The 22,130-nt window shown below is 36.7% G+C and overlaps 1 protein-coding gene across 1 annotated transcript in view; it reads right to left on the reverse strand.

The window, feature by feature from the left end:
• LOC306884637 (lysosomal cobalamin transport escort protein LMBD1) overlaps positions 1–22,130 on the reverse strand; it is a 93,742-nt gene that overhangs the window by 17,063 nt on the left and 54,549 nt on the right. The window contains exons 9-14 of the mRNA XM_079440693.1: positions 21,115–21,267; positions 14,689–14,753; positions 14,237–14,339; positions 11,664–11,768; positions 11,287–11,436; positions 8,680–8,761 (exon numbers count right to left, since the gene is read on the reverse strand). Of these exons, the coding sequence (XP_079296819.1) occupies positions 8,680–8,761; positions 11,287–11,436; positions 11,664–11,768; positions 14,237–14,339; positions 14,689–14,753; positions 21,115–21,267 (658 nt within the window). The remainder of the gene's footprint in view (positions 1–8,679; positions 8,762–11,286; positions 11,437–11,663; positions 11,769–14,236; positions 14,340–14,688; positions 14,754–21,114; positions 21,268–22,130) is intronic.

Below are 22,130 nucleotides of genomic sequence, written 5' to 3' on the forward strand. Positions count from 1 at the left end.
ATGTGTTCTCCCTGCTTGACACTTCCTCCCACTCACGCCTGGTTGTGCAACGGCTGTTACGCAAGACAGAGCAGCTTCCAGAGTGATGAGAAAGCTTTGCCGCACAAGAGGGAAAGATCTGGCAGAGTGAGAGGACTGCAGATGAAAAACGGCAACAAAAGGAGAGCGAGAGGGAAAAAGTCGATATTATTCAATTCTTTCATCTACAGGCCAGCTGGCAGGGCGGGATTGTGCTGCAGGTCAACAGGTACGAGAGGACGAGAACATGTTGGGGCCAGGAAACTCAGCTTCTCATCAAAGGTCTCAAAGTGACAGTCAATATGCTGAGAGTAGAGTCTGGAGAGAATTGAGGAAAGGGCTGAATAGGCTGAATACTCATTCAATTACAATAATTAAGCGGCTACTTGAGGCACTCCGTCTTAACATGCCTTTTGTCATTTATTACTCTTTAAAAGAGGAAACGATAATTCATTTCTCTTCAAGACAAAAAAAGAGCTCAACAAGGGACACTTTTGTGTTCATGAGCATCATATTAATCACTACAACCATCAGCATCCAAACCACTGGGGAAAAATGAGCTGAATTTTGTGGCCAGCACACAAAAAGAGCCTGAAACTATTAAAGATGAAATGTGATGCTCAGCCTTTAAGGGCAGTCGTGGCCTAATGGATAGAGAGTTGGACTTGTAACCCGAAGGTCGCAGGTTCGAGTCTCAGGTCCGGCAGGGATTGTAGGTGGGGGGAGTGAATAAGCAACACTCTCTCCACCCTCAATACCACGACTGAGGTGAGACCCTTGAGCAAGGCACCGAACCCCCAACTGCTCCCCGGGCGCAGCAGCATAAATGGCTGCCCACTGCTCCGGGTGTATGCTCACTACAGTGTGTACACTTGGATGGGTTAAATGCAGAGCACAAATTCCGAGTATGGGTCACCATACTTGGCCACACACCACTTCCCTCCCTCCCTCCCCTCCCCTTTAGGCAAAATTACACATTGTAGGTAATGCAATTTCTAGATTACTTTCATATTTTTACATTTGATATAAAAAATGTATTCCATTCTTTGTTTTTAACAACAAAGTGCATTACACATTACATAGCAGCAGGGTTTTGCAAACTGGAACTGTGTGTGTGTGTATGGGGGGGTAAGTTGATAAAGCTAATAATGAAATCTTAAAATGTTAAATAAAGTGAAATTAATACTATAAATATAAAAACTATTTAAAATAAAATACTAAGAAAGATTAAATCTTTTATTTGTTAATGCTCTGCGGCCCCTTTTTTATGAATAACTTGCTGCAATTTTGGGAATATTATGTAATCATGTAATCAATGAAAAAGTAACTATAGTCTGATTATGAATATTTTAAAGTGTAATATCACATTATTAAAAGTATTTAATTTTTGGAATCTGATTATGTAATCTGGACTACATCAAATCAGTTGGATAAGACACATTGAAAGCAAAAATTGTCAACATATATTATAATATCATATCATATCATATCATAATACAATGAAGTCAACTAAATTAAGTAAAACTTAAATATTTCATACATTTGTAAAATTCATGTAGAAGTATATTAAATCTTTTGATTTAAATATTTGTCCCAATAAGTGCCAACCATCTTATGTATATGATAATATGAACTTGATGAACACTTCATATGGTAGCCCAAATATCAAGCGGACTTCATTTGTTAAAGCTTGACTATCTTTCATCTGAGTGGCTGCTGAATGATGGTTATATGAATGACCTCTGTGGGACATTATACAGCCATAAATCATGTCAACAATAACAAGTGTTTACACTGACTTCCTAAACAAATGCTGACCAGCTCTCTTTTTGTAAAATAAACCGTTAGCCTGTTCCTATTATCCAGAACAAAAACAAACTTCACTGCAACGATCTGAGAAATCATTCGGGGTGAAAAACAGCTGCCTCTCAGCTACAGCGACTCCAATCACAGAAATCAAACCCTGATAACGAGGCGAGAGTCACAATATCAGAGGCAACCACAGGAACAGTCAAATATTTGTTGCGATACGCCATCTGGAGAAGGATGAAGACAGATGATTCAGAAATGTAAAAAAAGAAACCTAAATAATAAGCATTTTTGTCGATTAAGTCGTACCACAAACAAACTGCTGAGAGCTTTTAATTCCTCTCAGCATGCCTAATGGATTCAAACCGGAAACTTTGTTAAGATAAAATGAGCTAATATTGAGGAAAATTTCAAATGCTTCCAGATTGATGTAGATTGTCAAAAACCTTTTAATGCACCATTTTTTTTTTTCTGCCCATTTTGACAAAAGCTGTATTATACTGATAGTGAACAGTAATTGTAATAAAAGCAAATGGAAATCACATCTCCCACTGTGAAGCGACGGAGAGTCTCGTGCTAATGGACGGTGTACAGCTTGTCTTGCGCTGTTCTATCTGAAAACAGTAATGAGGCATTTTGCTGATGACGGGTAGGTGGCAGAAACACAATGACTGGGCTCTGCTGACCGACCACAGATGGGAAAAGGCCAAAGCCCACACAAACAGATTGGGAGGCTGTGCTGGTTGGCAAGCAGACGGCTTAAAACTACGCTGGTTCTAAAGTGCGAGTCAACTGGAGATGGATCAATTTCGGGTGACCCGCAGAGCAACTTCTGTTGCACAGATTTATCCTCCATTGTGCGAGACAGCGCCTCATTTTGGCTTTGAGAGACTTAATTGGTTTATGATACAGAGCATTGTTTGAAGGAGGCATATGGGGAAGCTTTCACACAGGCACAGACAAATGCAACGCGACTTTCTACAGTTTTTTTTCTGCTTTTCTGTCATCTTATCATTAAAGGTATTTGTTAAGGAAAACATCACGATTACTGTTGCTCATAGCGAATGTTAGGAATTTGAACAGCGTGTACAACTCACAGCGTTTGTGCTACGAACTTGAATGATACTTCAAATCATGCAGCTTGTTGAGATGTGCTATTAGTGTTCAGCGCAATCTGACTTTTTCTTTACACCTGGCAGGCGATAAAATGACATTTACTTACACTGAAGGGACCCAAGCCATAACAGTTCAGAAACATGCTAAAAAAACAAATGACCTTAGCAGCCGCCTAAAACATCCTAGTAACAGAATAATCATGCCAAAAACCATTCACCTTAACCACCTAGAACACACTAGGTGTAGAAACATTCCAAAAACAATTTAACTTAGCAACCACCTAGAACACCCTAGCAACCGCACAGAAACATGCTAAAAAACAACTGACTTTAGCAGCCACCTAGAACACGCTAACAACAGAATAATCATGGTGAAATCCATTTGCCTTAGTAACCACCTAGAACTCCCTAGCAACAGTGTAGAAACATTCCAAAAGCAATTTAGTTTAGCAACAACCTACAGCACCCTGGCAACAGCACAGAAACATGCCAAAACATTTCACATTAGATACCTCCTAGAATACCCTAGCAAAAGCACCCCTAAACAATTCACCTTAGCAACCACCTAGAAAACCCTAGCAACAGTGTAGAATTATTTCACCTTAGAAACCACTTAACACCCTAGCAACAGCACAGTAACATGCTAAAAACAACTGACCTTAGCAACTGCCTAGAATACCATTGCAACAGAATAAACATGCTAAAATCCATTCACCTTAGTAACTGCTTAGAACACCCAAACAACAGTGTAGAAACATGCCAAAAACATTTCACCTTAGAAACCACCTAGAACATCCTATAACAGCACAGAAACATCCCCAAAACAATTCACTTTAGCAACCACCTAGAAACCCCTTGCAACAGCACAGAATCATTTCACCTTAGCAACAGTCTAGAACACCCTAGCAACAGCATAAAAACATTCCAAAAACAATTCACCTTATCAACCAACTAGAACACCCTAGCAAAAGCGTATAAACATTTCACCTTAGAAACCACCTAGAACACCCTAGCAACAGAATGCCAAAAAAAAAACATTCAAAACCCCTTGGCAATTACCTAGAAAACCCTAGCAACAGCATAGAAACATGCCAAAAACAATTCACCTTAGCAACCACTTTGAACACCCTTGCAACAGCACAGAAACATAAAAACATTTGCAACACCTCAGCAGCTGCATAGCAACAACCCTAGCAGCCACCTATAACACCCTAGCAGCAACCCCAAATAAAATATGCCAAAAAATATTCAGAACATCTTAGCAACCACCTAGTACACCCTAGCAACAGCATAGAAACGTGCCAAAAACAATTCACCTTAGCAACCACTTAGAACACCCTAGCAACAGCACAAAAACATAAAAACATTCGGAACACCTCAGCAGCTGCATAGCAACAACCCTAGCAGCCACCTACAACAACCTAGCAGCAACCACATATAAAATATGCGAAAAAACATTCAGAATACCTTAGCAACCACCTAGAACACCCTAACAACAGCATATAAATATGCTGCCAGCACTGTGAGAGTGAGTTTTGAGCATTTTCTTCAGAAAATGTAAACTATCTAGCTAATACGATCACTTTGCGGCTGAAGTCAGCTCTAACATGACCTGAATTTTTAATAGCAGCTGATAAAAATGGAGAGCAGAAGAATTTCTTAGCCTGTCCATCTGATATTTTGGCACAATCCGGGGACCTGAAGTGAGTGAGAAGCAATTAGCAGGTGGAATCTAGCCCAGCATAGAGAGGTGTATTTTAAGAAAGGTTACAGCTGATGGGGGACACGTCTTAAGGACATTAAGGAAGATTGGCCACTTCTTCTTGGTTCACTGATCCAATTGCATATTAATATCTTTGATTTCATTATTATTCCAATATCCTCCAATGGGATTGGAATGTAATATCGGAGTGCCCTCCTCTGGATGGAAAACAGTATCATGGCTGCACTCTCAGGCTGGATGGCAGTATATCAAACCATAACCAATCCGATCTGAATCCACCATGACATTGAGGAATAACTTATAGCTCCATTTCCCAGGTTTTGAAGTTGATCTCATAAAAAAATGTGTCAAAAATACACTAAGAGACAGACCTGGTATTAAATTAACTAGATGTTAAAGAGCTTAAAGTCACACATCACAATGTAGAGCACGATATCGTGCTGTTAAAACACTAAATCAAAGCTTTTACAGTAAATCCCAGCATCGTTCGGTATTTTAAGCCACCTTTTTCCTCTTCTGCCATGGTGAGAATAAAATCTCTGAGTGCAGTGTCTATAATATGTTGAACTAGATTCTGCCTCGTGTGCTGCACACTCAAAACACAGGGATCCATCTGCAATTAACCACAAATATATGGTGGCAATTAACCTTATAGATCGTAATTAACACTTTTGCTGGTTTAAGCCACCAATTTTACAGCATTTTAATTAATGTAGATCTCGCTGTGACAGACTGTTATTTGCCATCTCACCCTTCCTTAATGAACACAGAGACAAGCTGCAAGGGTCACGTTCTGCAGGCGCGACATCTAACTTTACGTATTTGTATTATCAAGACTATTTACAGTCTTTTCTCATTGGCTGAGCACACAAAACCAAACACTTGGATACATTCAGATACAGCAGTAAAAAAAAGCAATGGTCCGTCACACCTGAAGCAATTTTGTCTCATGCTGGTTTACGATTTCATCTCACATCTAGCGTCATTAATACTACTGCTGCTTCTTCATGCTGTCTTCTGCAAAATCTATTTCGTTCTATTTACTGAGTACTCTGCTCATCTCTTCATAACTGACGTAAATAAATATTTAGGACTGTTTGGACCAGAGAGCGACTGATATGCAGTCAAACTTGTATCTGGATGGCCAACATTGTAATCAAGAAAACAAGCAGTTCAGAAAAGAACAAGTAAATATCAGTTTTTTGCATATATAATAGGTGAAAACAGAGCACTACAGTAGGATTCCAGAAGTAAAAATCTAATCTTTCTCTATAGAGAAACTGATGCTGAACAATAATAACAAATAAACCTTTCAAAACAGACCTACTATGAGCTCTGAGGTTGTTAATGGGTGATATATGCGCCTGTAAGTGTGAGTTCAGTTGAGTTTAATTGCAAAATTCCCAGTGAAGAACTAAACTAGCCATAATTCTGAATACACCAGTTGCTGTTACCATGAATACATGAATCAGGGCAAAAGAGATTCACTCCCATGAAGCACTGAGAATGACTATTTTGCAATAAACCAACCAATAAAATATTGCTTTTATATTTATATATTTTTAGTTTTATCTTGCACCATCAGTTTTGATTCAGTTGCATATTTCAAAATGTTTCATGGGATAAGTAGATAACACAGTACACAGTCATACAGTGTCTATAAAAAAAATATTCATACCCCGTTTTATGTTGCAGCCTTATGTTAAACTGCTTTAAAAAAAAAATCAGTTTACATTCTACAGCAGTCTACATTCCATACACCATAAAGACAAAGCAAAAGCAAAAAAATAAATAATTGTGACAACTTTAAAAGAAAGGTTACAGAAATGTATTATAATTAGAAAACTGAAATAAGTATATTGCATAAGTATTCATACCCTTAACTCAGTACTTAGCTAAAGTACCTTTACAGCCTCAAGTCTTTTTGGGTATGATGCGACAAGATCTGCACATGAGCATTTGGCAATTATCTGCCATTCTTCTCCTCACCTCTTCTCCTCTCAAGCTCTGTCAGCTTGGATGGGCACTGGCAGACATTTTCAGGTTTCTCCAGAAATGTTTGATTGGGTTAAGCCCAGGCTTTGGCTGGGCCACTTGTTACGCCCCCGTCTAGGGGTAAAGGCGCAACATGAAAGATTACAAGGACACAGAGGAGTTTTATGAGAACAATGATTTAAACAGTACAATTGGGGTATTTTAGCCTCAGGAGCCAGCAATGCCAAAATAACAAACAAAAACCAACTAATTTATCCCTCTAAATTGCATAGTTCACAAAAGAAAATGACATTTTCTAACTCCCTTTTCAAAAACAATCAATAAAAAAGGTTCCAACAAAAATGGCGTCAGTCTCCCTACCTCCCCAAAGTTACTATATACAATTATTTACAGTGGTTAGCAAACGAATCCATGCAGGGGCAATCCAGAATCAAGGTCAAAGAACAGGCGGTAATCAGTAATACGAACAAATGCCAAAACGAACTAACAGACAATATGGATAATGGAGGTTGCATGCTTCTGTGAACCTTCAGTGCAGCAGATTTTTTTTTTCTGAACTCTTCCCCAGATCTGTGCATTGACACAATCCTGTTTCTGAGCTCTACAGGCAGGGTTTTTTTTTTTTGGGGGGGGGGGGGGGGGGGTTGCTCTGATATGCATTTTCAGCTGTTAGACCTTTTATTGAGAGGTGTGTGCCTTTCTCAATCATACTCATTTAAATGAATACGCCAGCGGTTAACTCCACTCGAAGTGTAGTAACATCAAGCAATATGAATGCTCTTGAGCTAAATTTCAAGTGTCCCAGAAAAGTGTATGAGTACTTATTCAATGGAATCATTTCAGTTTTTTTATTTCTAATAAATTTGCAAAGTTGTTACAAACCTGTATTTTGCTTTGTCTTTATGGTGTATGGAGATCGATGTGGGGAAAAAGTTATTTAAAGCAGTTTAACAAAAGGCTGTAATATAACAAAACGTGAAAAAAATTAAGGGGTATGAATAGTTTTTATAGGCAGTACTGTTCAAAAGTTTGGGGTCAGTAAGATTTTTTAAAGTCTCTTATGCTATTTATTAAATAAAAAACACATTAAAAACACTAATATTGTGAAATAATTTTGTTTTTTATTATTTTATTTGAATATATTTTAAAGTTTATTTTGAACTCCCATTTTGAAATTTTTAATCAATCTATTTTAATTTATTTTTGTGATGGCAATCTACTCCAGTTTTCAGTGCCATTCTTCAGAAATCATTATAATATGTTAATATTTTTATGAAAACTGATACTTTTTTTCATGATTTTTTTCAACAGGATTTATCTGAAATAGAAATTTTGAAATATAAAGATATATAAGCGTTTACTATCACTTTTGAACAGTTTAATCTGTTCTTGTTAATAAAAGTATTAATTTCTTTCAATAAAGACCACAAACTTTTGAACCTTACTGACCCAAACTTTTGAACAGTAGTATCTTTTGTCCTTTTCAGGTTTGTACTGTGGTGGTCATTCATCTCAGAGTTGGTTGGTTTAGCTCATGGCTTAGAAATCTTTACTGATTTTTTTTTTCTTAAATCACAATGAAGAAAATGAATGGGAACAATATGAACCAAGTGTGAAAAATGTGGGCAGTCACAGTTGTACTCCACAGCCACAGACTCTTTAAATGGCCAATACACTACATTTTTTCCCTGCAGTCCACTTACTGTATAATGTTAGTCAAGATTTCTTGCACACACAACAACAAAAACGCATTTCAGACCCTTAGAATTTAACTAAATGTTTTTGCTACTGTACATTTAACACCTCCATATGTAAATGATCTCTTCTGTTATTACTGGCTTTTTGCAGGAAAAAAAAAAATCTTCAAATAGGCACACACACACAAAAAAACACTTTCCATGATATATTTTCCATGATATAACCTCTTTAAAACTCCACACCAACAATCCCTTATGGTATGGTGAAACATTATCCACAGAAGTCGGTCACTCTGTGGGTGATAAAGAATGACAGTCTTACCTTCAGGAGCGTCTGCGTCACATATCTTAGTGATGGCAGCAGAGTGATTGCTTTGTGATTGGTCTGCTGTGGGCAGTGGGGTCTGGGGATAAAAAACAAACAAACAAACAAACAAAAAATCAGTAAGCCCAATCTGATATATGGAACAGGACTCTAAATGCATGCAAGTTAAACATAAGGAATATGATTTAGCTTTTTATGTAAGCAAGTTCACCTAATAACTAACTTAACAAATTTACAAAGCAGTTTTGTGCATATTATTTCAGTTTAAAAATATTATTCACTAACCATTCACAATCGAGTTTAACCAGCTACTAAACATTAAAATAGCCATGCTGTATTTAAATTGTCGTTGTCATTCTTTTCAGTGCCTGCGTTCCATTTAAATTAGACTCATTATACTGCATATTAACAAAACTCTGCTATGTGCATGAAGAGTTAGCACTAAAAATAAAGCCACAGTAAATGTCATTTTATAAAAAAAAAAAAGAAAAAAAAAGATGTTTACATTGATCATGACAGTTTAGTCATTTTAAAGACTTGTTTCATAATTGAACCTAATTCACGTAATTCCTTCAGTAAACTAGTGCTAAAACAACACAGACTACAGTGAGTATAAACAACACTTACACTTCTAGAACCCTCCTTACAAGAATATTGATAACAAAGAAAAGCAAAAAAAAAAAGCTGACTGACTCATTCTGCATAATTGCATTTGACACATACTAATTATAAGATTAAAACTGACTCATAAGCTTTTTGGGTTATTACATTATGGGAATGTGTTCAGAAATACAATTACAGTTTCAATTACACATCCCATGTGCTTAGAGATAATGCATTGCTGTTTATGCAGGATGATGAAATGAGTAAACCTCATTGGTTAAAAGTAAATATATGAACTATCTGGGTGTAATTATGAGTCAAAAAGTATTTTTATAAATAAAAGTCTACAATATTTCACCATTTAATATCTCAAATTTAAAAGTGACCCTATTAACTTTCTTAATACGCAGTCCTCGTCTTAGTATGCAGGATTATTTATTTAGTATATTAATATACTTATATACGTTTTATTACATTGCAGACGTTTCACCAGTGACTATATTTTTTCTTTAAGGACTCTTATGACAGTAAATTAGACTTTCCCAAGATGTTTTATTTTCTCACAGTTTCTGCCAAAATTGAAATAAAATAAAAATAATAAAAATAAAAATAAAATATTAAAATAATCTAAATAATATGATAAATATTTATTTAAAAAATAAACATTTAATACATAAACATTTATCATCAAATTAAATAATACATATTTAACATTAACTAAAATAATAATTTATTTTTCATCACAAACCTAAATCCAATGCAAACTACTGTTCACATTTTTTGCTACTAAAATGAACTATTAGTTATATGAATTTCTTGGAATTGTGTTTAGGTAAATTACTCTTCTTACCATTCCAATTTAAATTCCAATTCTGTATCCTGTTTGCTACATCAATTCCAATTCAGGAATTTAATTGGAATTTAAAAATCATCCTCAATTCAATTCTGCATGGCATACAACCCTGCAAGACACGTATTTTGTTAGGCTTATTTCAATATTTACATCTGACGCTGCAGAGGGGCAAAGGACGGATGTAATTGGTCAGATTTCAACACATGCTGTAATGTTTACCAAGTAGAACAGGTTCGATCTTGCCGCGAGCTGTTCTTCCTTCTCTGTCCTCGGCAGACGATTTGCCCCATCAGCTTTCTGACAGCTTGTCAGCCTCACAGCAAATTACTCCTCATTTGAGCTTGTATTTACGCAAAGGCAGCATAACTTTTGGAAGTAATCAAATGGGATAACATGCACCACTGGATAGATGCAGAATGACTGCTAGCGTTCCAGGAAGTGAAGAGAAATCCGATTTGATTGATGAAGAGTTTGTCAGTTTCAGCCACTGTCTCCCATGGATCGTTCACAGTCTGTTCTGTGACCACCTGATGCATTGTGCGCATAAAAATGGCAAGTGCTGATTGAAACTGCCATGTCAACCTAGATGTGCTGGGTTTATCTAACTTCCTGACGAGTTTTTTTCCATGATATTCCATTACCGTGGTATAGTTAGTACATAAATAACAAAGAAAGTGTATTCAAAGGCGTCACATCAAGGTCTGAAGGTCTCTTCCTGTTTAAGTGGGTGGTTCTTGGCAAGAATAACCTGACCAGATTTTGCGCCAAAAGTCGATCAGCAGTTGCTAGGCTACATATAGCAAGATGTATAGATTCACAGCAATGAAAACGCGGGCAAGTTTTCACACTTAACATGATCAGGTCAAAGACTTTGGGTAGTTTTTAACCTCATATGAATGTACAGACCTTTGAAGAAGCAAAAATAAATAAATAACAGATGCAGGAAAGCCTTTAATGGCTTTTGAAGAGAGTCGGGAAAGACGGTTTTGAAAGGCTTTCAAACACTTGCTTTGTAAAGGGTTGATTATTACATACTTATGTCACCGGCGTGGGCCCTGTTTGCTCAGAATACGACAGCTGTAATCCTGTAATCCTGATGCCGTGCAGCACAGGGGATTGACTGTTAAACACAAAAACCGACATCTCACCTGCAGCAGGTATTTCTGGCTGCCGTACATGACGTATTGCGGGGCCAGACTGTAGATCATGTAGCTGGTGTGGAGGACGATGAGGAGGAGGATCATGCAGAGGAAGAGGAGGGCCTGCGGTCGGGTTCTCTGAGGCCTGATCTTATACAGCTGCACAAAACGAAACAAAAAACATCATTATATTACTCATATGACCGAGTACTCGAGTGTACAGTGCTCTGAACTGCAGAATTGCACTACACAAATAATGTTACACTAAGAGCAACAAAAACAAGGATAGATACAGCAGAGCTCCAATAATGGATACTTTAAAGGTGTCATGAACTGCCTTTGTTTTACATTAGTGTCATTACATTAATTTTACTGTAGTGTCTTACCCGTATCCAGAAGAACCAAATCCCCATGTTACGGATCCCGGCCATGGAGGTGAAGACAAAGTACATGGTGATGATGGTGATCAGAACATAGTCCAGTGGAAAAACCTGAAGAAAGAAGAGAAAAAAAAAATCAACCAGTTTTGGACAACAACTCTACAAATACAGAAGGCCCTGATCTATTTCAGGCATACACCAGGGCTACAATGTAGTTCTATTCATCTACACACAACACACACTTTTCAAGCCTAAGTGTCAACTAAAAGAACCATTTCCCTGACAATGAAGATGGCTGGAAGACCATGGCAGTGGTGTCAATTTTAACATCTTTTTTCTTTGTGTACCAGAGTGGTTTTCAGAGTAAGTGATGTATGTTTCACAAAGCACACAATGCTGGAGGCACAAAGGATATATATACACTCGCACTCTCAGCGGTGGCCTAAAATACTGTCACTCCTGTGCTAGAGATGTATCGCTCCACAACTCTGAGGTGATCTTTCAGCAACAGGAAGTACATGGCAGAACTGTTTGAAAGTCAAGCTAAAAATGATCCGCCTTTTCCTGGAAGAGCTGTTGGCTCGTAGAAACAGCAATGCCTCTTCCGTTGGCAGCTTGTCCTCCATAACTCCACTGGAGCTGAAATGAGCTAAACACACACTGACCTTACCTGTTGCCCTCATATCGCAGATGGAATATGGTCAGTGACATCATGAAGTGCAAATTAGAAATGTTTCTGGAAGCATGAGCAATAACTCTCTGGCCTGCGTGTCTTATCCTTTTGCAAATTACTTTTCTTTTTCCCTTTTCACATGGCCTAATTGCAGAAATCAATGGTCTGGATTCCTGAACAATTTGGTTTAATCAAGCCATCTTAAGTAGCGAGTGAAACGAGTGATCATATTTTATTCAGGCACATGGAAACTGATCACCGTGTTACTTGAAGATTGAAGGATTTAAAATCACTTCCAAAAGCACCAAATGATGAAAGGCGCACTTATTTCTGATTCATAAATAGCGCTTAATTCAGAGGTCATTACATCTTTTTATGCAGAAAGCAGCCACAGACTACGGACAGGGTTATAAACTGTTCAGGGTCTTTTATTTCATTTCAAAGATTTGGACATTGTCGGACTTGCAGATTGTAGTTCAGTGTCACCACATATCCTGGTTAGTATTTTGAGCAGCTACGATACATAAATGCAAATGAACTTGAAACTACAATTGTCCAGCATTATGAATCTAAGACACACAGCCTTGAGTTTAAAATCTGATTGAGGTGAATGTATTCAGACCCAGTGTAATGCATATCTAAATGCTGCTGATTTCTTTGGGGTAGCACAAAAACTTGGGGGTACGGTCACAATTTGAACCTGTCTCACAACACAAAAAATAAGTGAGTGAAAACAAATATGCTGAAAAATGATGTTGGGCTTTAATGTCCAAATCAATACTAGATTCAGATCTACCCACTACTAATTTATTCTTTGAGAATGTTTTACACTCAAGCAATACTGCGTAGTTAGAGGAAGTTAACCCGCTATTGATGATGAACACTACCTGCCAAAAATGTTTGGACACATTTGAGTAAATTTATGTTTTTCAGGATGGTGAAAACCTTTTGATCTGCCAAAATACAAATTGTCCTGACAAGCACTATCATTCAAAAGATTAATTTTTTTTTAAAGAAACTAATACTTTTCTTCAGCAAGGATGTGTTAAATGAATCAATTTGTAACATTACAAAAGATTTGTTTGTTGTTCTTTTGAACTTTGTATTCGTTAAAGAATGCATCACAGTTTCCACAAAAATATTGATTTTAAACAATGATAAAAATAAATGTTTCTTGAGCATCAAATCAGCACATTAGAATTATTTCTGAAGGATCACGCGACACCGAAACCAAAAAAAGGAGTAATGGCTGCTGTAACTTCAGCTTTGCATCACAGGAATAATTTACACTTCAAAAATATTAAAATAGAAAACAATCATTTTAAATTGTAATAATGTTTCACTTATTAGTATAGTAACAGCTTATCAAAAACATTAAAAATATTATTAAGTCAAAACTTTTGAACAATAGGTTAGGGATGAATTAAAAAAAATATATATATTTTTTGTTGGAAAAATGAGTTATTATTAAATATTACAAAGTTGAAGAAGAAAAGCAGCCAAGAAGGGCACATGAAACTCTCCAATACTGCTTTAAAAGCTTCACATGATGCCCTTCATCAGTTTATTTAACATTTATTGGCCACTACATAAATATCAGACTTTTCATTCAAATATTAAGAAACAAACAAACAAAAAACAAAAAAAAAATATGAAGGAAATAGCAATAAGGAAAGAGTAGGTGTGTCCAAACTTTTGATTGACAGTGTGCACTTGCCAATTACAGAATAATGCTGTTTGTCTTGGCAAAAATTGTCTGCGGTGAGCAGATCGTATTCTTCACATCTCTTGCAACAGGCACAAGCAAGTGCTGTTCTGCTGATAAGTTTCGTAGTAAAACCAAAGCGAACCATGCTTTCCATTTCTGGTAGCTTCTGAGACAAAAGAAAAAGAGAAGGCTGCTCACCGGTTGAAGCGCCAGCAGTAGCTCATTAAGAGGGTTGGTTAGGTTGGTCCCAAAGATGATAAATCCAGTGCTGATACCAGCTGAATGTAAAGCTTTATCCAGACTGCAACAAGACAAACACATTTAACAACATCATCACATAAGAGACTGAATTAAAAAACATCATTAACTACTGTTCTCCGTGGTCTGCTATAGAATGATGGTGCATAATTGTAAGTGTGAGCTCATTTAGAGTGCTGCAGGTGTTGATGAATGTGTGTGTACAATAACAACAGATTTATGGTAGCTCCAGTACTGAATCAAATGCACTGCGCTCTGAGGGGACGTCATTCTTCCAGTGGCTTTTCAGTGGGGTGAGTCATTTGTTGGTAACGTGTGAATGTAAGAAAACAGTTTAAATGGGGTAGAGTCTGCTATCAGAGTGACATTTCGTACAGGTTAATGGAACTTACTTGGAAATAAACAAGGTCACGAAAAACAAAAGGGCCACCAGGATGAAGAAGACCCCGAGCAAGATCTGACAAGACCAAAAAGAGACAGTTACAAATGTGTTGGACAATTTACTTTAAAAGTTTAGTAACTTTATTTTAGAAACTATCCTTAAAAATATAATTGAAATATCACAAAATCACAAAACACAACCACAGAAAATACACAAAAATACATGACAGAGTAAAAAACAAAATGTGCTGCTTAGTATTTTTGTGGAAACCTTGATACATTTTTTCAGGATTTTTTTTAAATAAATAGAAAGAACAAAATAAAAAAAGTTTATTAAATATTTTGTAACAATGTAAAAGTCTTTAATGTTACTTCTGATTAATCGAATGTGTTCTTGATTAATAAAAGTATACATTTCTTCCAAAAAAGAAAATACCTTAGAAATATGCAAAGATTAAAAAATAAAAGTTTCATTATAAAACTAACATTTTTCCTATTATTTATTTAAAACAGCAGACATCAACTTTTATCAAGGGTCATTAATCAAATAAATTATTTGAAAATAACATGACAAACAGACATTCATAACTAAACATTCATTATGCTGTAAAATAAGTGAGACAAAAAAAATTACTGATCTATTCTAAACCCATATGACTTTTTTCTTCCACTATGAATAATGAATAATTCACTGGTTGCCCGTTTCTATGCAATTATCCTGAATAGGAAAAGAGCAGAAAAATGGAAAAGCTTCACAAAAGGCATAAAAGTACCATAAAACTAGTCCACGTGACTTATGCACTATATTGCAAGCCTTCTGAAGTCATATGAAGATATAGGATAGTTCTTCACACAACGTATTGTATAGCTTTAGAAGACTTGAAATATAGTGCATGAGTCATATGGATGACTTTTATGATACTTTTATTGTGTTTTTTGTCATTGTGGAGCTTGACAGCCCCAGTCCTTATTTACTCTCATAATACTGAAAGCAGTTGCCTGGATGTTCTTCACAAATTCGGAATAAAAGAAAATCATGTGGGTTCGGTGCAAAATGAGGGTGAGTAAATGATGCCAAAATTTTCGTTTTAGAGGGAACTATCCCTTTTAATGAATTAGTGAATTGATTCTTTTGAAGCGAATCATCTGAAAAAACTGATTCATTACATTTCTACTACTTAGTTACTCCTCAAAGCTAATTTACAAACACGCATATACTAGTATGAAAAAATACACACTTCATCTCCAAAAGTTTGTGCAAAGGACTGAAACTCCCTATTGGTCCATCGTGTCTACCCCAGAGGTCGTGTCATTTTTTACACGTGGCCATATGGTGCGACCCACCTCAGAGTGACACAGTCACCAAGAGTAATATAGACGACATGGTCACAAGCTCTCTAAATAAGGAACAGACTGAACTGTAGAGGAATGAGTAAATGAACAAAGACGGAGACACAAACACTCACAACCCACAAAGCAAAACAAAACCATTATGCCAGATTGAACGGCTGCCTTTGACTGGCCTCCCGGAGCTCACGTCTGCTTGACTTGACTTGAGGGAGTAAACAAAACCCTGACGTGTGCAGTAATCACTCCAGATTTTCACAAAACAAAGGAAAAGAGGTGGCAAAAAGGAAAAAGAAGAAGAAACTAATTTCGAACAAGCAGAAAATACTTTATAGAGAGAGACATAAAAGTTGGGCATATCTATCTATCTGTCTGTCCGCCTGTCTCTAATTTTGAGAGAAGCTCCTCTGTAATAATACAGAATATATATTTCACGTTTATGCTAACATTGTTTTATGTAATAATTACATTACAGGGAATGGTTAGACCAAACAATGCTAATACCAATTCTGACTCCTAACGAATATTCGCAAAAGCAAGTGATATTTGCATTGAACACACATTTCCCTCAAGAACAATATGACAGATTGTGAACTGTAGCGAGAACATAGATTTGTGAATGAGTGTGAATCCGCCTTCAAGTCATAATCTATAACTAATTCAAACGAATGACTGAAAGTTATTAGTGATGCTAGAATTACGCTTTGTGGTTAAAAACACAGCTGGAGCTATTCTAAGCGTATATTAGGAATTTATGTCTCAAGCTGTTGCCGTAATATCAATAATAAACACTTGCAGTTATAGCTGTAATAACCGTGACAGCCAGCGCTTTAACTTTACAGAAAGGAGTACATTAATAATAACAAAAGTTACAGCATCAGGCAATTCATTCTTCATGCCTTCAGCTACACAACAAAACAGCAGCTTTCAATATAGAGCATAAACACAGCTACCTAAACTCACGTTTGACTGTTTTAAGTCCCTTTAGGAAGGTACCTACATGAGGTTACATATCAACATGATTGAAATGATTTCCTGTGTTATTGTTCCCCTTAGAAAAGACATTTCCACAAGCTTCTACTCAAACATCATGCCCATAAAAACAGAAAAAAGAAATAAAGAGGCCATTTTTGGAGGCAAAATTATGCCAAATTTGTCGGCGTTGATAGCCTCGTAGGCAGAGCGCCGACTTGTATCGCTGTTGTGCTTCAGGCGTCCCAAGTTCAAGTCCTAGCTCATGGACTTTTCCCGATTCCCGATGAATAAAGCCGCTAGCTGTCACATGCGCAAGCCGTTTCGGGCAGATGATGTAGGATGTATGCGTAGCACATGCGCTGATGAGAATATGTTAGTCTTGTGAGAACCAACCTTTGCTTACAGAAGCAAAGTTTCCATACTTTAGCAAAGGGAAACCAGTCTCCTCTTGGCTTAAATCCTCTGATATTTTTCTTTAAAAATTCTCGTTTTGTACTTCTAATTCATGACTTTTTTTTTTTGCTATAAGCATGCGCTACGCATAAGTCTTACGTCATCTGTCGGAAAGGTACTTTTTCGTGAATGCGTGCACGTCAGTTAGCGGAAAGATATTTTTTAATATAACTCGGATTGAATTTATGACGGTGAGTAAATCATGTGCTTATTTTGATTTTTGGTTGAACTAACCCTTTAAATTAATTTACACAGCAATTACAACTGTATACATTAATACTAGGGGCTGAGGTGGGTCTGAGCAAGCATAATTTAGTCTTTGATAAAGCATTGGGTCTTCACACTGACTTTTGAGCGGGCACAGAGCAACCTTAAACTGGCTGTGTAAAGGGGCCTTTAAGTGCAAAAAGAGTAAAATAGAACATAATGTTCCACAAAATAGAACACAACCTCCAAAATACCAATGAACTATACAACCTTGAGGAAGGCACATAAACAGTTAAGTTTCTCATTGCTTTGTTTATTTCACATTGTGCACACATTCAAGCTCTGTTTGTTATCTATATCAATTTTACATCTGCAGCGGCTTGTTTCCCCATGTTTGGCCATAACGGACCGCTCGAGGCCCCTGGCAGCCAGATGCCCCTGGTCACATTGGCCCAGTCCATAATCGTCCTTGCTCCAAGCTCTGCCAAGGGCTGCGTTATCAGTGCACTGTCTGAAAGTGCATTACAAGAGAGGTTTTTTTAATATCCTTTGAATGATAATGAAAGCCTCTATAGGTATCACACTCGCACAGGCTTCATAAACAGGTTTATTTCATTTTATAATTGGACTTGCGACCACCTGCCACTGCCGTCATTCCGAGGGCCTGCTGGGTTCTAATGTGCGAACCTCTTGACACACGTGCACTTCTACTACAGCTCTACGGTTAGAAGCAAACCACCATGGCGACTATACGTATAGCGTGCTCGTTACTTGTCGCAAGGGGAGGAAATATGTGCAATTTGAATGGTAAGTGTTGCGTTTCATCTTCTCAGGGCTCATTAAAATACCTAAGTACCTCCAATACACCACTTTCAATTTTCCGAACTAATTTCCGCCGCAGATGAAACGGTAAACACGATAATTAAAATCAATCAAACTTAATCAATCAAACTGATACAGAATTTAGGTCAATTAACCTGCTCTCTTAATGGAATCAATCACATCTGCTGGGTCCACATTAAAGGGTAATAGAAGTGTGCGCTCATGTGTTCATCTACCTCGTGATCTATTAGTCTGTGCTGACAGCTGAATTTATCTAAACTCATCAGCAGGGACTCACACGTATCAAATCGCCCCATTGGACCACCCATGCAACAGTTAACAAACCACCCACTGGGCCTCACTTTCTACAGCCACGTAACTATTACGTAAGGCCATTGGCTCTCACAGCAAAGCGCATGTTGTGTTAGCGACAACAAAGTACATGTGAGACTTCGCAGCAGGGAGCGCGAATCAAGCCTGAAAATGGCCCTTGGAGAATATGAAGAGGAGATGCTGACCTTTGCACTAAATCGTTAAATTTGCACTGTAAATCAAAGACATACGCTAAGCTAAAACAAGCGCATCATGGCGACGTAAACAAGGCGCAGTGGCTTATGGAGAGATCTGTTTGGCAGACAGATTCCTCTCAGTATGCATTTCCCCTGAAGCTCTTATGAGAAAATTGGTAAATCTCAAGCCTAGTTTAGGTATAAATAGAGGCTGGAGTCTATCATTAGAGTGCCATGTTCATGTCTGCTGCTAGTGTGCCGCTTAAGATGGAAATGAGGAACCCCTCTGGTGCAGAGAATGCTGGGAGAAGAAACGATGCAAAGAATAACAGCAAGTGAATGAACGACGGCAAACATCTTAAAGATAGGCTACAGGAGTGCAGAAGGTTTGTGACAATCACAGCGATTTTGTGCATCACTACATGTATATTTAAAGGGACAGTTCTCTGAAAATAGAAATTCTGTCATCATTTACTCAACCACATTTAGCTATTTTCAAGCTTAATAGCCTCAGTTTATGTGAATCGTCAGGATATTATTTAAACATTACTTTTTGTGTCCCACAGGAGAAAGTAAGTCATACAGCCAAGGTCATTCCCAGTGAGCACACGTATCGAAAAAGAGCTGCCAAATAAATAAATAGAGATATTATATATTCAATAAAAAATGGCTTCATTAGCTGGACAAAAGCACAGTAATAAGGTGAAATAATGCATCTAGCAAAGTGGTTGCTCAGTTTGGCCAATCTGTGCCAAGGTGATAAAACCCAAAGGTTTTTTGATATTCTTGGGAAAATGTGTTGGCATTCAAATTAAGTCGTAATGTATGTGTTACATCAACGTCACAAGGAAAATGCATTTCCTTCACACCTCCCCCTTGATAGACTGTGCAAGATAGTGACATAATGGAACAATTAATTAGGAACAAGATGACAAAAATGCTTGAAAAAAACATCAAAAGGGAAAAAAGAATATAAATGATAAGTGTTATAGTATATATAAGTCTAAGCTTATATAAAACATGTAAATCATACTTTATGCAACTGATCTGATGATATTATTGCAAAATCAATTGAATTTTTTAAGAAAACCTGAAATGGCATCTGCAACATATTTTACTTCCATAACGTCATGGATTCACAAGTGAAACAGAAAATTCAAACAGTCCTGAATGAGAGTTTGCAGATGGCATTTAAATTTATTTACTATTATTGCAGTAACTTTCATTAAATTAATTGTAATAGCTATTTGTCTATTAGTTAACCTTAACCAAAAAAAAAACCAAAACAAAAAAAACACACTGACAGAATAAAGAAAGAACAGTTATTTCAGATGCAGAAAAACATTCTGATAAAGACCAGGAAGAAAATAGGGATAATTTTGACTTCATGACTTTTGTGAAAATACAACCTATTTGAATGACTTCTGATAAAATGTGGTGCAACAGGGTGAGGATTGCAGTTCACAAAGAGCTGAACTCGATCTGGCATCATTTGACTCGTTAAAATCTCTTACGAATGCCACTTTTATTCCATCAGAGAGAACTGTCACCTCTGGATATTCAGTTGTGTCAGTGTGTGGGAAGACAGCCGTTTATGATTTGAAGTATTTACTGTTTGATCCAAAGTATGAGTTAAAGAAATTATATTCTTTCAAAACTGATACTGAACAACTGCAAAGTCTATTCAAGTTTATTTGAAGTCATCAGCTTTTTATTTTTTGAAGAGATTTTGTCATAATTTAGGCTGACCATAAGAATTAAAATAATTTTGTGCCACCTTGTTAAAATAAATGTGGCTGCTCATATGATTTCAGTTGTAAGACAGTTGTACACATTCAGAACCAAGCCATTTTTTTCATCTTAGTTTCAATAGATGGTTTCTTTGAGTTTTTTTTAAATCTTGTTTTGAGAGTACACGGACCGAAAAAAAAAAAAAAAAAAGTAATTTCAAAAAGATCATAAAAAATTGGAATTCTTTTTGCATGACCTCTGTGATTCAAAGCCAAACATGCAACACTTGTTACAAACAGAACCACTTCAATGTGAGCAATCATGAGTAGTTGAAACTGCAAAAAGCACATGTACAAAGTCAATAAAATTTATCTGAGGTTAAACTCAACATACCTTCATGGGACGGAGAGCAGAGCCCACTTTATTGCAGCAGTTCCTCTCTGCGATCTCCAGGTGATGGCCTCGCCGATGCAGCAACTGTAGCTTGGCTTCAAGATCCTGGAGGTTCCTCCGGTCTCTCATAGAGAGAGGACGCCCATCAGCACACTGAAGAGAAAGGTACAAAATTGCTTATTGTATAAAAAATACATCATACTGGTATTTATATTGTATTTGATTTCAAATTTAAAAAAAATATGTTTCATTTTCTCAGCAGCCAATTAGTTACCACAAAAAGTTGAAGTTGGTATAAACCATTACTTATCCATGTTTACATTTATGCATTTGTCGATTCCATTAAATGATCTACTGCTACAGCTACAGTTTTGTTTGTAAACCGATATTTACTGTTGTCTAGGTCATATTTTCCTTTAGTTTTTGCTATTCTGTTCATGGTTTATACAGACAAGGGATGTCATACTAACCATGTTGGTCTCTACCTAATTTGTGTAGTTTCAACCAAATCACAGATTATTTATTGCCAAAACACTGTACAACCTTTGACACCAACATAGAGAAAGATATGGGAAGTGTTTCTTCTTCTTTTTAAGCTTTTTTATTTTACTTAAATACACTTCCGTCCAAATGTTTGGTTGTCAGTAAGATGTTTTTGAAAGAAGACTCTTACACTCACCCAGGCTGCAATTATTAGATCAAAAATAGAGTATGATTCATAACATTGTAAAAAATACTGTTATAATTCAAAATAACTATTTTCTACTTAAACATTCTTCTATTTTAACATATATAGTGTTTATTCGTGTAATGGCAAAGCTGAATTTTCTGCAGCCATTACTCTAGTCTTCAGTCACACGATCCTTCAGAAATTATTCTAATGCTGATTTGCTGCTCAAAAACATTATCTTCATCAATGTAATTTTTTATCAGTTTAATGCAGCTTTGCTGAATATTAGTGTTAAAACTATCCCAAACTTTTGAACTGTAGTATTCAAATTGCATTCATTATTTGC

The sequence above is a fragment of the Barbus barbus genome, assembly GCF_936440315.1.
Source record: "Barbus barbus genome assembly, chromosome: 18".
Lineage (NCBI taxonomy): Eukaryota > Metazoa > Chordata > Actinopteri > Cypriniformes > Cyprinidae > Barbus > Barbus barbus.